Here is a 14,776-nt window from a genome sequence, read left to right as displayed (position 1 = left end):
CCAGAGCTGTCGGCCCCTGGTCCTGGCCCACCTTTCCTGTCAGCTCCACGCAGTGGCCGATAAGATAGCGCTTATCGATACGGGAATTTTTGGGCATTGTCTATTTTCTTGCGCCGGGCGTGCTACTCAGAATTTCACCCTAGGCTAACAAGATCTCGACTGCCAGTCTTGAACAATTCGGATCCAGCAGCGATCTCATCGGGAACCATGGGCAAAAGGAAGGTTGGAGCACTCGAGAAGCTCGACGCCGATCTCGCCAGCCTTCAGTTCAAGGTCCGGTCGGATCCGCAGAGTTATGCAGACGAGTTCCAACGGCAGTACTCAGCCTATCTCTCTACCAAAGAGGTGTTCCTCGACAATCCTGCGAATGTGACCAAGGATGTCTCCGAGGACTTCCACGACAAGATCGACTTCATCGCCCACGTCGCCGATTGCTTCAAGGAAGATACCAAGACCTTTCCAGACGACCTGAAGGAAGTTCTGACACAACACCATGCCATCCTTCCTCCGGAAGTGCGCGAGAAGTTGGTCGGGAGCCTGGTGCTCCTGCGGAGGAAAGAAATGATCTCTTCCGAGTACCTCCTGACCACTTTATTTCCAATTCTTGTCTCGACGCCAAGCAAAAGCCTCAGGGCATTGCTGTACTCGAAGATTGTCAGCGACCTGCGAAACTCAAACTCCAAAAACACGAATCACCCTCTAAATCGAACGGTCCAAAATGTGCTCTCAATCCTCATTACCTCCGACAAAACTTCGCCCAAGGGAGTGTGGGCTGTACGATTGACGCGCGAGATGTGGCGGCGACAGATATGGACCGATGCGAAGCCGGTGCAGGTCATGAAGGAGGCATGTCTAGCGGACAACGAGAAGGTCATAGTCGGAGGAGTTAGGTTCTTCCTTGGTGGTGACAAGGAGCGAGAGGAAATGGAGGATGACAGCAGTGATGATGAGGCTGTTGATCTTAAGAAGATGCAACACCAGCATGGCATCAACAAAAAATCCAAGAAGCAGGCAAGGCAATACAAAGCTGCAGTCGTCAAGGTCAAAAAGCAGGAGCGTAAGAAGAATCAGCCACACCCGTTGAACTTTTCTGCTCTACATCTGCTTCACGACCCTCAAGGCTTTGCCGAGCAATTGTTTCAGAAACACTTGTTGAACACCAAGACAAAACTGGCCCTGGAGAGCAAGCTACTTGTCCTGCAGCTGGTCTCTCGTTTGGTTGGATTGCACAGGCTCACAGTCATAAACCTCTACTCCTGGTTCATCAAGTTCCTCACGCCAAAACAACCATCGGTCACAACCTTCCTGGCATGTCTGGCCCAAGCAACACACGATCTTGTCCCACCGGATGCCCTGGAGCCTTTGATCATGAAGATCGCAAACGAATTCGTCTCAGAAGCGGCGGCAGCGGAAGTGGCAGCCGCCGGCCTGAACTCCATCCGCGAGGTATGTGTGCGTCAGCCGCTCGCTATGACGGAGACACTGCTTCAAGACCTGGTGCAGTACCGCAAGAGCAAGGACAAGGGTACGATGATGGCCGCGAAGGGCTTGTTGTCCCTGTACCGTGAGGTCGGCGCAGAGATGCTCAGAAAGAGGGATCGTGGCAAGAATGCCACCATCAACCTGCGCAGTGGAGAGCTTCAGCAGCGAAAGTTCGGAGAAGTAGATTCCGGCGGTATTGAAGGCCTCGATCTGCTTGAGAAGTGGAAGGATGAAGAGAAAAAGCGGAAACGTGTGGCCAAGGGCCTGCCAGAAGAGGCTGGCAGTGACGAGGATGAGGAAGCCGATGTCTCCGACGACAGCGACTGGGAGGTTGATTCCGTGGCCAGTAGTGATTCTGGAGGCTGGATCAATGTGTCAAGCGAAGACGAGGGCGAGGACGAGGAACCCGCAGCGAAGCGTCAGAGAAAAGGATCCTCCGAAGCACCAGAGCTTGTGGACGCAAACAAGTCCGACGCGGCTGCAGAAGTTGAACGGATGTCCAAGCTCGCCACAACCACCATCCTCACGCCCGCGGATCTGGCCAAACTGCAGGAGCTACGCCTGCAGGCCAACCTCGATAAGGCCATGGGCAACCGCTCAAAACATGCCCGGGAGCTCGCAGCCCGGCACGCAGACGACCCCCTCACGGCGGAACAGATCGAGCTGCCCGCGAAGCTGCGCAAGACGACCAAGGAGGAGAGAATTGCCCTGGCCAGGGAGGGCAAGCCCAACCGGGAGGAGCACAAGTCCACGCAGGCCATCCGGAAGTCCAAGAAGGAGGCCGAGGGCAAGTCCACGTCGAACAAGGAGAAGGCGAGGAAGAAGAACTTCTTGATGACCATCGGGAAAGCGAAGCAGAAGCACAAGAGGAGTCTTGTACAGACGAGGAAGGTGTTGCAGGACCATGTCGATAGAAGTAAGAAGGGCGGGAGGAGAGGCAACAACTAGAGTTGAGAAGTGCAGGATCTCGACAATCTAATTGTCGATCTACTTGTCCAGATTCTCTATAGAATGTGATGAGGAGTTTCTCATGCTCGCATGCTTGCCTTTCTGATGCCTCTTAGACAACCAACGGGGCATTCCAAGCATCATTCTCCTCAGTCTGAAGCCACGCGGTTGTCTTAGAAACACCTCTTGTTTTATTCCCTTCAGGACAGCTCTGAATGTGTTGAGACGTGCCGACAACATGTGTTGCAATAATTACAAACAATGAGAAGGATTAATTTGTCTCTCCTCGCTGTTACTGAATTCATTTTGGCTTTCCATGCCTAGATATCCCACAGTGTCGGCACGTTATTTTTGTGTCTAAGGCAGGGGCCTACGCTGCTTCTATCTAGATGCTCAATGATTGATTTACACCTTCATCAGGATCCCAAAGATCAACTGCCTCTGCATCTTTTCCATTGGCAGCTTTGACTCACCAGGTAGTACCCTGCCTGGCTTAGCAGCCGAGGTGACTTTTAGTGGGAAAGTCAATAGGTAACATTTGTAACCCCTGTGGAGGTGTACGCGTTACGATGAGACAACGTATTAAGAGGTAGCAGGGGACAATTGCCGACTTACACCGGTAAAGCCAACTTGCATTATCGTATCAAATTGTGAGCTGATAGTGACTTATACAGGAGATTAGTCCGTGTTTGCTTCCCTCTGGATGCATGTCTACTAGTGAATCACCTCTGTTCTTTTGGTGAGAATCGTCCGCAAAAGTAGGAGTGAGTTTCACGGGTGTACATCTACGGATGCATGCATATGCACCTCTGAGGAGCGGGGAGAGGAAAAGAGAAATGAAACATTTGTTGTTTCCGGTATCTGGGAGGGGAGAATACTACAGCGATGCTCTGAGGAAGTTTCAATTGCACTCGACCACAACAACGTATACGCAAAGACAATCGCTTAATCCTCGCTCACTAGCTAGACGATTCCAAGACTCGGGAGTTTCTACGCTTAACCAACCATTGCTCCCTTTACGACACCTGGGACGAAGAAACAAATTGCGGAGGCCTGAGGTCCAGATTGACCAACACCCTGCGAAATGGATATCTTCCACGACACACACGTGATGCGCTCCGAAGGAGATGCCTTGGCCGCCATGATCGCCATTGAAAAAAACAACGACGCACACGCCGCGCAGCGTGCCGGGCGATACGACGAGGCCATCCGCCTGCACACTGAGGCCCTCCAGGCTAAGATCAAATTCCACGGCGAGCAGTCCGCCGAGGCAGCCTACTCCTCCAATGGCCTCGGCAGCGCCTATCTCCTGGCTGGCAAACTCGACGAGGCTGAGGATGCGTTCAGGAAGGCCCTCAAGATCAGGGACGACGCAGCCTTCGGCGGCATGGAGCGGGGCCCGCGAAAATATGCTGCTGAGACCCGGGACAATATGGCGCGTGTCTTGGAGGCGCGCGGGGACTTCCCAGGGGCGCGAGAGCTCCGCCTCAAGGGTGCGGATCAGGGGCATACGATTTGTGGTTGTGTGGATGTGAGTGCCTTCCTTTTGTAATGACACGAGCCATTGCTGTATAAAACTTGTGAGTTGAACAAAACTTGCTCACCAACTGTAGTGTGTGACGCCTGGAGGCACAATGCTCTCCCGACCACAGTTGAAAGCCTGTGGTGCGTGCCATTCTGTCTTCTACTGCAGTCCTACCTGCCAGAAGAGAGACTGGGTGAAGAGACACAAGCCTCTCTGCAAAAAGTACACAGCTTCGAAGCAGTCAAACGCCGCGCCAGCTGGAGCCGACGCATCCGCCTAAGATCAAGACTCCGTATGCCCTGCGCAGGCGAGCTACTTGACACTTAATACTCGTGAATCAGATAGGTTCTAATTGACCGAGTAATGGGATCCAGGGGGGGGGGGGGGAGGCAGTTTTTGTTCGAGGGCAATTCCACCAGAATATCAAGATTTCTATTGGACTTAAGGTCATTCGAAACTCAGCCTTCACAAAGAGCAGAGCCGCCGTCACTGGGCACTCCTCAGATATTCGCTCAACAGCAATACTGATGGATGTCTTTCAAGCCATCCTTATACGGAACATTTTTGAATATTGGATTTGTCGCAAATTTAGCGTGTGTGCGAGCTGCTAAAGGCTACTATAGGGAAGTATGCACTTAGTGAAACCCCTATAAATTATGCTTTAAGAGCTTACTTACTATTGAAAAGAACTTAATGGGGAAAAAAAGGCATGGGCTCGTTACTACCTAAGCGTGTTACCAGTATACATTGGGGGTAGTAGCGCTGTGAGCTGGTGAAAGCTTGACCTCGCTACCAACATCATTCGGAACCGGCGAGATGTGCTGATCCCTGGCGAACAAGACAGGACCGTTCCGGGGAATACCTGAGCAGCCGATTCCAGGTCAGGTTATAGCATTATGAGCGTTAGCTTTTAGAGTTTTTGGAAGCTCGCACTTTAATCGATATATTGATTCTCACTCTTTATGTACAGCTGCAAGATATCATAACCCAGCACAATCTACGGCCCGTGTTGGTATGTTTCTGGCTAGCCTAGGATAAGTACGAAACCGATAGCTGACACAAGACTAAGCCTGGACATGTTCCCTTTTCAATCAGTAAGCCTGAGATTGAAGCCAGGGAGAGTAGTTGAACCCCATCTTACATGATTTGTAAATATAAATTATTCTTCACAGTTTTTCAACCTCTTTGTTCAAAGCATTTCATCCTCATCGAGGTCATAATAGGCATTATTATTGCCTGATAACCACTGATTGTTACTTCCAGGCACAACAAGCTCCATGGGCGCTTGACCTGAACCTCCCAATGTCTTACTGAACACGAGTTTGTCTTTGCGAAAGCTCGCCGCTGCATACATAAGCGCGGTACAAGTCGGGAGCGCTATCAGAAACGACAGCCTTGGGAGGATTATCGGAACCTCTCCGTCGCTGATTTGGAAGTGCGCGATTCTGCCGTGAAGTAAACTGAGGCCCAGAGCTAGACCAATATAAAAGCGCATCCGGGCAGAAATTGATCGAGGACCTTCCGGTTTGCAAATAGGACGCATGAAGACAAACAAGATAGCAATGCCCACGGCTATCTGAAAGAGGATAAATTCCGCCCTGTCAGTCTGCTCGACTAACGAGGCGATCCACGTGATGCCGCATAGGATCAGGTGTTTGCCAACCGATGAGCGGGTTCTATAATATTCCACGGAAAATGGGAGGAATGAGAACAAGCTTGACTGTGTCAGTAACTTCGGTGTTCGTTCGTGAGGCAGCCATCAACATACATAGTATTAATGCAATAGTAGAAGATATACAGATTGCTTCTCGTGCCGATGTTTTCAGTACAGAGCCAGATGAAACCCGTTGCGAGAATAGGTAGGACGTTGACGATCCCAGACCTTGAAACACGTTAGTCTCGGTTCGCGAGCTTTATTGCAGCCGGCCACTACCATTGGCACCAGATAGCTAGGTCCGCGATCAGTTCCAAGACTTCAAATGGAGAGATGCTATCACTCACTAAAATTGTGCAACTCAATGTCGTGTTTCACGTTCTCGTAAAATGTCTCCATCTTGGAAGCTGATGGGTCAAGGGGATATGATGGTAGAACCGGAAACGAGGAATAGAAGATGATCCATAGGTGTTGCGAGCAGAGGATGGAGGTACACTTAGGCCAGTTGCTGTATTGGTGTAACCATCTTGTTGTGGTGGCATGAGGCCTCCGCCATTCTGAATATCACGTCAGCACCCTGCGGCAGAGGATACGAAGACTGGAACACAACATGATGCTGATCTCAAGTGACTTGCATGCCAAAGGGCAATTCCACTAACCAAATCGGTGCAAATGGAGCTCACAGCCTTAGCAAATAATACCATATACTTCTTCGCTGCATCGGAACGTCATGCTTACGTTCCTTCTGTTTCATCGAGAGTGGCTTCTTTGATCTGTGACTGTCGCCCAAGCTCCGTTGCGTAAATCAACCATATCTGGTCAACACAATCCACGGGGCCGTATAGCGGGCGCGGAATCATTGAGACCTGCCGATCAAACTGCACCGTGATCAGCCACAATGGATGAGAGCCGTGACAAAATATACGAAGCGTTACAGCCGCGCGAAATCAGGCTCCTATCTCTCAAGTCCGCTCTTCCAGACGAGAACATCGAATGCTCCTTGATCGTAGCTGGATTAGATCAACCGCTTTCGTTTGATGCTCTGTCGTACGTTTGGGGACCCGAGACGCCGACTGAAGAGATACACTGCAATGGAATCTCGATGCGCGTGAGAAAGAATTTGGCCAACGCTCTGAGGCGACTCCGTCCCCTGCCGGCACATCGAGTTGGTCGTGAAAGTAGACACTGGGCATCAGTGGATGTGTGGAAGGAGAACCATGTGCTTCATTCAAGCCATAATGCCTGGAAACCTTTCGCAAGAAATAGGCACGAGCATCCGAGTCCGGTGGACCCACTGGACTGTCTCCTGTGAGCTGATGCTATCTGCATCAACCAGAATAATATGGATGAAAGAGCGGAGCAAGTGAAATTGATGGAAGACATCTACCCTTCTGCGCGGAAAGTTCTACTGTGGTTTGGTATAGGGGATACACAGCCGATCCCTCACGACCTTGATGACAAAAGAAGCGAATACTTCGATGATCCGCTGTGGAAAGCAATGCAGGCGGTGGTGCATCCCACGCGTCTTTTGTATGGCGGATTTGCTTCTGTGAAAGAGCGGGTTTCCAGGACAGCAAGACCGACGGTTCATCTCGGGCAGTTTGGCAGCATGCCAATAGTGCTCTCATTCATCGCGCAGGCGATCAGAAACGTGGAGAGGGAGGAGAAGGCTGCGCTCGCGCCAAGGGCTAGAGGAGAAGAAAACGAAGACAATGTCACGCATGGACTGCCGGCTGCAACGTCGAAATACTGGCAATTTGTTCGACAGTTCTTTGAACACCCTTATTTCAGACGTGTCTGGATCGTCCAGGAGGTCGTGTTAGCGACACAGGCAGTCGCCCTGGTGGGAGATTGGGAAATTGAGTGGTCAGCTTTGGGCAAGGCTGCAGCTTGGTTCCTGAAGTATGAATACATGTCACAGTCTGAGCTGCCGCAAACATTACGCGGAGGAACCCTTGCGAACCCGGCCACAAACGCCGCCGAGCTATGGAAGATGCATGAGAAGGGCGTGAGGATACATCTTCGCCTCCTGGCTATCTTGAGAGTTCTTCGCCAACGAATGGCAACCGAGAATGTTGACAAGGTGTTTGCGGCCTTCGGACTAGCTGAGGAAACACGCCAATTTGGCGAGATTCCATGTCACCCACTAGTTGAAACCACTTACGCTACGAGCGTCAAATCGGTTTACCGTAACGTTGCAAAATTTCTTATCATCAACAACGGCAACCTCGAAGTCTTGTCGTCTGTGGGAGGCTCTCAAGAGCCTGGACATGACTGGCCTTCCTGGGTGCCTGATTGGTCCCGCAAGAAGACGTCCATCGACCTCACCGACGCCCACCAAGAGAGTTCCCCATATGCTGCGGGTGGAAATGAGTCTCTGACCATTGGGGACAGCCTCGATGAGAATGTACTATCCTTGAAAGGGATCGAATGTGACGAGATCATCGCCTTTAGCACGAAACTTCGGGGTCGTGGCTCTGGAGAAGCAGCTTCCAGGGAAGAGCATGATTTCATCGTAAGCGCGTGGAATCTGGCTATAAGCCAAACGATAGTGCGGACCCGATTTGACCAGGACGGACGAAGAACGGAAAGACCATGGCGTAGCTTTACCGCTACAGTCTCTGCCGGTTGTGGCGACCACGGATCCTTGGTAGCGGAAGAGTGGCTAAGCGAACACATACAAACATCTATTTCCTTGAGTTCTCTGGTGCAACGACAGCATGGGCTGTTCCCTCGTCATCGTCATTTTCAGCCACGTTCGCTGCCCGGAATTGAGCAATTTCACACAGTCATGGTCCGTATGTGTCAGGGAAGGCGCTTCTTCATAACAAGGGATGGCTTGGTTGGCTTGGGGCCCGAACTTATGAAGGAAGGAGACATCTTGGTGGTGATTTTCGGGGGTAAAGTGCCGTTCATCTTGAGACCCATGGAGGGTGGTTATCGGTTGATAGGGGATTGCTATAGCCCTCAATTAATGGAAGGCGAGGCGGTCAAAAGATGGGCGGATAAGGGGAGTCCGACTAAATTTTCCAACATATTGTAATAAACAATTGAACGCTCTACGTGAGTTAGGGAGCGTGAAAGCATATTTGATTTCCTCAATATATTGTAGTGAACAACCGAACGGCCTATGTGAATTAGCGTTTATGAAAGCACATTTTAGTTTTTCAACATACAAATAGTCTTACAAGAGTCCGTAAAGGTATAAAACAAGCTAAAGGATGCTAATTCCATCAGAGATTACAACACAGCAACAGCATAAAATCTTACAGCTGCACTTCAAAAAAAGAGAACAACGTATTAATTGAGAAGTGTGTTGGCTGGGTCACGTATTCGAATACGATGCGTGGTTTGGGATGTTGGTGTTTATTTGGGTGTAGGTTGCTTACTAGGTTTCAGGAAGCAGCCGAAGGCTGCATCCCTCCGAAGCCTACTTATAGCCGTAGGCCCCAACGGACCAATCAGGCAGCTACAAACGCTAACACTACTATTCACACAAAGTGAGAACTTTGAAAACAATCTATCTATACCAAAATACTATGTGCAACGTTTACATTACTAGTATAAATCTCTCATTAGCAATATACCATTGCCGAGTAGCTAAGATAAAACTGCAAAACAAGCAGACAATGTACAGCTGGTTTTATTTAGCGTCTAAGCTCTAAATAATAGGAATTACATTTGTTGATAAGTCTGAGGGTTAAATGTAGTCCCACTTTGAAGCTAGAATTGGATCAGCCCGCGTCTGTGGTTTGGACTAGGCTAAGTCCTCGAACGAAGAGAGAAGAGATGAAATGTTGGCTGGCTTGATTCATCATAATATTGAATTCTGGCGCCACTCCTGGCTCTTTGTAGCCATAGTGGTATGCAGGTCCTGAAGAAGCTCCTATGTTCCTTTAATAATTTAACAATGTTGTCCCTTTAAATTCTGTCTTTTACTGTATATTAGCGAAATGGCACCGAGGCTTGCGCAGTCGCAAATTGAGCTGATCGAAGGTATGGCCCGTGACAATTTGCTCAATGACGAGCAAAGGGCAAGGAATGCGGATTGCAACACCATGCAACAAGCAGTCAAGACAGCAGGAGCTGGGAAATTTGATATCAAATGTTTAGAAGGTGGCAGAGTTGCAGAAAGTCCTTAAGCATGGGGTTTTAAGGTCTAGATGGATTGAGATAATATAGTCACAGCGAAGCTCTTCACAGAGCCGTAGGGATATCTTATACGCAGGTAAATTCGTCATGAAAACAAAAGGGTAAGCCTATTTTGAAGGTGTCTGAATCCACTAAAGAGCAAATTGCAACAATGCCCATTGCTGCTTCTAATGGTGTTGTCGTCATTTACACTGGCACTTATCTCAGCGTTGTTTTGTTTAGTCCTGAAGGACAACTTGCTTTGGATAGAGCCCACAGAGTTGAGAGCACATACTTCACGACTGGAAGTACAGTTGGCCTGATCAACAATCACATGGGAGAGGAAGCCTCTGTTGCTGCGAAAACTACGGGACCCAAGGAATTTGACTGCGTGTAAAAAAACATATTCTCTCCATATAATTTTAATTCTACTTCTTTTAATGGAAGATGTCCAGCCTAGGTAACGAGGCAGTAATTTTGTGAACCAGCCACTGAAGACTATTAAAGATACTTTGATAGCAAGGTGAAATCTTCATAACTCACATGTCACAGTTTTCCCGGAGTAAAGGTAAATCATCACATGTATTCTGCAAATCTACGCTTGCCCCTGAACACTGGACGTATTCTGAAAGCACTGCCAAGGGAGACCGAAGTGTGATCTCCACTCTGAGTCACAGCACGACTCGAGGGTAGAGCAAGAAAGGCTCTTGCGCCTATCCAGGCTTTGTCCTAGGGCCGCATGTGATTTTCAGCCTGCATTGGAGGTGTAAACAGGAATCCATACACCGATCTTCTGCAAACTCTTCAGTTGACAACACAGGATCGATCCGGCTCGACCGGCGAGGTCTCCACCTGCCGGGCACCGCAGAAGAGAAACAGGCAGGTGGTCCACAGAAAACCGCGCACGGGGTGGGAACGAGACCGTTCCTGGGACCCGGATGGGCTTTTGATGCATCCTGCAAACCTGCAATGTGTCCCTCATACGGATCGACCGGCCGCAATGCATCTCAGTGCCGCCGAGCAGCATCAAATTAGCTCATGCTGTCGACAGGCCCACGAGCAACATGCCTCCCGCGACGGCTCCACTTACGCCCGCGAGTCGATATCGGCCCTTCCTCTGTCGAGTCGCGCAGCCCAGACCTGGGCATATGTCAGTCGATGATCAGTTTGATCCTCCAAATTATTACTCCTGGCAATGCAGGGTCCAAAGTTTCGCCGGGTCCGTAACGTGAGGGAAGTTCCGGCCGGACACCGGAGGGTGGTCGTGATGGTGGTGGGTGCTGATATTTCGCTAAACATGTTAATGGTGACTATACTGGCCATTTACTTTTTTGACCCATGCCAAGGCTGAGGGTCCAACGAAGCACACTTGGCTGCTACAAGCGTCAGATTCATCCGTGGAAAGCTCTGGATCAGCAGTGGCTCCTCTGTGCAGTCGAATCTGGATTCATAGTGCTAAATCTGGAATGGCGCGACCGGTGAGACTCCTTGCGAGATGTCGGACGGAGCATGCTTAAGAAAACACGGACCCTGATGATCAACGAGGAACAGGGGACGTGCAGTAGAGTCGATTCCCATTGTCTAGTATCAATTGCATTCGAACTGTGACGATACAGTGTAGAGAACAGATAGTTGAAAAAAGACATATTGAAGATATTTAATATTGAACGTTGGAAGCGACTGCTGGCGTATCAGCCGAGGCAGACAAGCAGTTTGGTGGTCCGTGCGCGACGTTGATGCCACTTCTCAATTGGCAGGCCGAACAGACAAACGTCAGCGCCGGATCGCTGGGAACAACCACTATCTGTTTGATTACACGTTTACGATTTGCTCGTGCACCCACAAGTGTCCATCTCGCAACCTTCATGTGAGCCAGAACAGTGCTTAGCGGCATGATGCGCCGTCTCAACCTCGTTCTGCTGGCCAGCCTGCAGCTGTGCAGAGCTCGGCAACCCGGATTCAGCATCCACGATGATATGCTGGCTTACCCTCAGGTAAACAAGTCGCCGCTATCTCTGGTCGCTCCCTCACTCTTGCTGATAACCAACCTGATAGTTTGAAGTCGTCTTTCCAGACACCGTAATTCTCGAGAAAGATGCACAACGAATCATAGAATCATCACGATCTGCCCAGACCACCTACACTGCCGATTTCTCTTCGCAGACGGACCTTACCAGCCAGATCCGCGAGTCTGCGGCGGCTGACGCTGGCCAAGATGGCGATCCCGAAGACGGCATGCCAGAAGTCTCTGAGGAATTCGAGATCATCAATATCCCACCTTCCCGGTTCCTCTGTTCCGTCCCCGTGCTCGCACCACCTCCAGCCCCCAACCAAACTGCGACAGACCTAGCGAAGGCAGAAGAGGCCCGCGAGCTTGCACGGGCCAACACGCGAGGATGGGAGCTCATGAGTGATCTCGAGAACCAGTGCCTCTATTTCGTGTCAGGCTGGTGGAGTTACAAGTTTTGCTACGGACAGGATATCATCCAATTCCATGCGCTTCCCACCAACATGAAGGGCGGCCTTCCGGCTCGAGATCCACACAGTCAGGAGTATGTCCTTGGCAGGGTGCAAGAACCTCCTAGCACCAAGAAAAGCAAGAAACAGAACAAAGAGTTGCAGACGGAAACCAATAGCCAGCAGACCGACTTCAAGCCTCCTCCACACACCGAATTACAGGTCAAGGGCGACCAGCGCTATCTGGTACAGCGCATGGGAGGTGGCACGCTTTGCGATCTTACGGAACGCGAGAGGACCATTGAGATCCAGTACCACTGCAATCCGGGGTCGACGGGCGATCGTATCGGGTGGATCAAGGAGATTACTACATGTTCATACCTCATGCTGGTCCATACGCCTCGCCTGTGCGAGGATGTCGCATTTTTACCACCAAAGGAGACTCGCGCACACCCCATCAGCTGTCAGCGTATCTTCGATTCCGAAGAAGAAGCAAACGCCTGGCGTCTGCGTAACAGCATCGAGGCCGCAGAAGCCGCTGGTACTCTTCAGGGCCAGGAGGAGGCCGAGGAGAAGGGTGAGGGCGAAGACGCTACACAGAGACAACAGGACGCGCAAGGCGGGAACAAGTTCAGTGGCATGGAGATTGGCGGGATCGTTATCGGCGGCAAGCAGCTTCACGGCACGGACGACGGCCAACCCCCGCCCAAGCTGAAGCCGCCTCGAGGATTCGTTGCGGGAAAAGGGGCTTCGACGAAACCACTCATCGAAACGCTTGCTAGGGCTCTGAGCAAGGCCGAGGGCGGCCAGGTGGAGATGATGAACGACGAGGGTCTGGAAAAGCGCAACCTCGACCCGGACACCATTGAACAATTCCGCAAGGAGCTCGAGAAAATAGCGGGGGACAAAGCCTGGACGCTCGAGGTAGTGGAAGTGCCGGGAGAGGTGCCAGAGATTCGGGGCATTGTGGACGACGGGGAGGGCGAAGACGATGGCGAAGCTGGTGAAGGCGAAGCCGAGGTCGAGGGCGGGGATGGCGACGGGGACGAAGGACAAGGAAGCGAAGAGAAATTCTTCAAGGAGGAGCTGTGATCCGGTCCTCGGGCGTCGCGGCCCTGGTTGTACATAACATATCGTACAGTACAGCACAGTACATCGTTCTCATGCCCTCAGGGCCATTAGAAACAAGCAAGGCGTCTAGACCGTCAGATTTGACCGAGCCACGCCATGGCCCAAATCCCTCAGCAGACATGGCAGACAGGCGGATGGACAGATAAATGAGGACTCCTGAGGCGAAGCCCACAGCAGAGAGCTGCTATCATGACGCATGGCACCAATCAAGCTTTCTGCGAGCGGAGCCAGCAACTTACGTGGTTTGATGCCGTGAGGTCTTGCGGCTGAAGTTCAGGGGCCAGGGGTGGGCCGCTGGGTCTCTTGTCAGGGGGGCTCGAGCCACCGCAAGATCCATTCTGGTCGATCCTTCTGCCCTGTCAGGGCCACTTGGCCGACGGGGGCCCTTCTAGAGGCTCCATTCGAGGCGAGAAAAATCTCCTGAGTCCTGGCAGATGCAGGCAGGACTGGCAGGACCGGCAGACGGGCGAGTCGATACCCTGGCCGGGCTAAAATAACCAGATGTGACATGCTGCTGCAATAATGTACCGTGCATATCATGGCATATGATGATGATGATGATGACTTTTGATGGCAAAATTGGAGTCGGAGTAGGAGGTGGAACGATGTCCTGGACCGCGGCATCGCCCTCCCCATGCTCCCACCCTCCCAAGACTCCCTGCCTCATCTCGGCGAGCACAGGCACCATCAGGTGATGAACACCCGTCACCATGAAAAAGTCTTTTTCTCTTGGAACACCCATAGAGAGGGCAGAGGGCAGAGCGGGCGAGGACGCTAGCATTAGCAGCAACCCATTGCAGGAGTCGGATGCGACACGATCCTAGTTTTCCCCGCATTTATTCTGCAGCAGGGCACGGCCAGAGTCCGCAGGCGCAACGCAAACGTAAACGCAGCCGCAAGGAGCGAGAGCCTCGAGCAGCGAGGTGTTTGGCCAAGAAGACCTAGCTTGAAGTTTAGTACTGGAGGGTCAGGAGGCACGCAGGAGGCACGCAGGAGGCACGCAGGGTAGGCAGGGGTACGTATCTACAATACGTAGTCTAGGTAGTCAGAGGCAGGGCACGGCACGGCAGGCAGGGTACCTAGGTAGGTAGAGCAGGGAACGCGGCAGGAGCCATCCCAAGCCTGCCATCGATCTGGCAGTCTAGCCAGAGCAGGAGCCAAAGCAGCAGCTACCGTTACAGCCAGAGCCAGCAGTGGCCATCTGGATTTGGAGAGAGGGAAGTGGGAGAACCGAACCCCTCCAAAGCCCGTCCTGAGTCCTGATCTTCCCTCACCAGGCCTTCAAACTTTCCCATCGCTGCGATTCACCATCATCCACTCATCCCATCCCACAACCGATCGTCCAGCCATTCAAGTCAAGTCAGTGCGTTGCCACTTTGCCATTTGCCATTTGCCTTGACCTTGACCTGCACCTGCACCCGCGCTGCTCCCTCCTGAACTCAATCGGC

General features: G+C 51.5%; 4 protein-coding genes across 4 annotated transcripts; all 4 read left to right on the top strand.

Moving 5' to 3' along the window:
• Positions 1-207: 207 nt before the first annotated feature.
• Positions 208-2,430, top strand: J7T55_006347 (sda1 domain protein; the record flags this gene model as incomplete). The annotated part of the gene is made up of 1 exon (XM_053143303.1): positions 208-2,430. The coding sequence occupies one exon, from the start codon at positions 208-210 to the stop codon at positions 2,428-2,430; it is 2,223 nt and encodes a 740-aa protein (XP_053001113.1).
• Positions 2,431-3,514: 1,084 nt separating this feature from the next.
• On the top strand, positions 3,515-4,235 carry J7T55_006346 (uncharacterized protein; the record flags this gene model as incomplete). The annotated part of the gene is made up of 2 exons (XM_053143293.1): positions 3,515-3,961; positions 4,044-4,235. 2 exons carry the CDS (start codon positions 3,515-3,517, stop codon positions 4,233-4,235), a joined length of 639 nt encoding a protein of 212 aa, XP_053001112.1.
• Positions 4,236-6,507: 2,272 nt separating this feature from the next.
• J7T55_006345 (uncharacterized protein) lies at positions 6,508-8,263 on the top strand (the record flags this gene model as incomplete). The annotated part of the gene is made up of 3 exons (XM_053143282.1): positions 6,508-6,774; positions 6,946-8,124; positions 8,228-8,263. 3 exons carry the CDS (start codon positions 6,508-6,510, stop codon positions 8,261-8,263), a joined length of 1,482 nt encoding a protein of 493 aa, XP_053001111.1.
• Positions 8,264-11,635: 3,372 nt separating this feature from the next.
• J7T55_006344 (glucosidase II beta subunit-like protein) lies at positions 11,636-13,289 on the top strand (the record flags this gene model as incomplete). Its single annotated transcript, XM_053143271.1, has 2 exons — positions 11,636-11,734; positions 11,796-13,289. The coding sequence occupies 2 exons, from the start codon at positions 11,636-11,638 to the stop codon at positions 13,287-13,289; spliced, it is 1,593 nt and encodes a 530-aa protein (XP_053001110.1).
• Between the last annotated feature and the right edge of the window lie 1,487 nt (positions 13,290-14,776).

This window comes from Diaporthe amygdali (genome assembly GCF_026229845.1).
Source record: "Diaporthe amygdali strain CAA958 chromosome Unknown NODE_1_length_4327563_cov_65_473760, whole genome shotgun sequence".
NCBI classification, from domain to species: domain Eukaryota; kingdom Fungi; phylum Ascomycota; class Sordariomycetes; order Diaporthales; family Diaporthaceae; genus Diaporthe; species Diaporthe amygdali.
The sequence above is the reverse complement of the archived record's forward strand: the minus strand, read 5'-3'. Positions and strand labels throughout refer to the sequence as shown.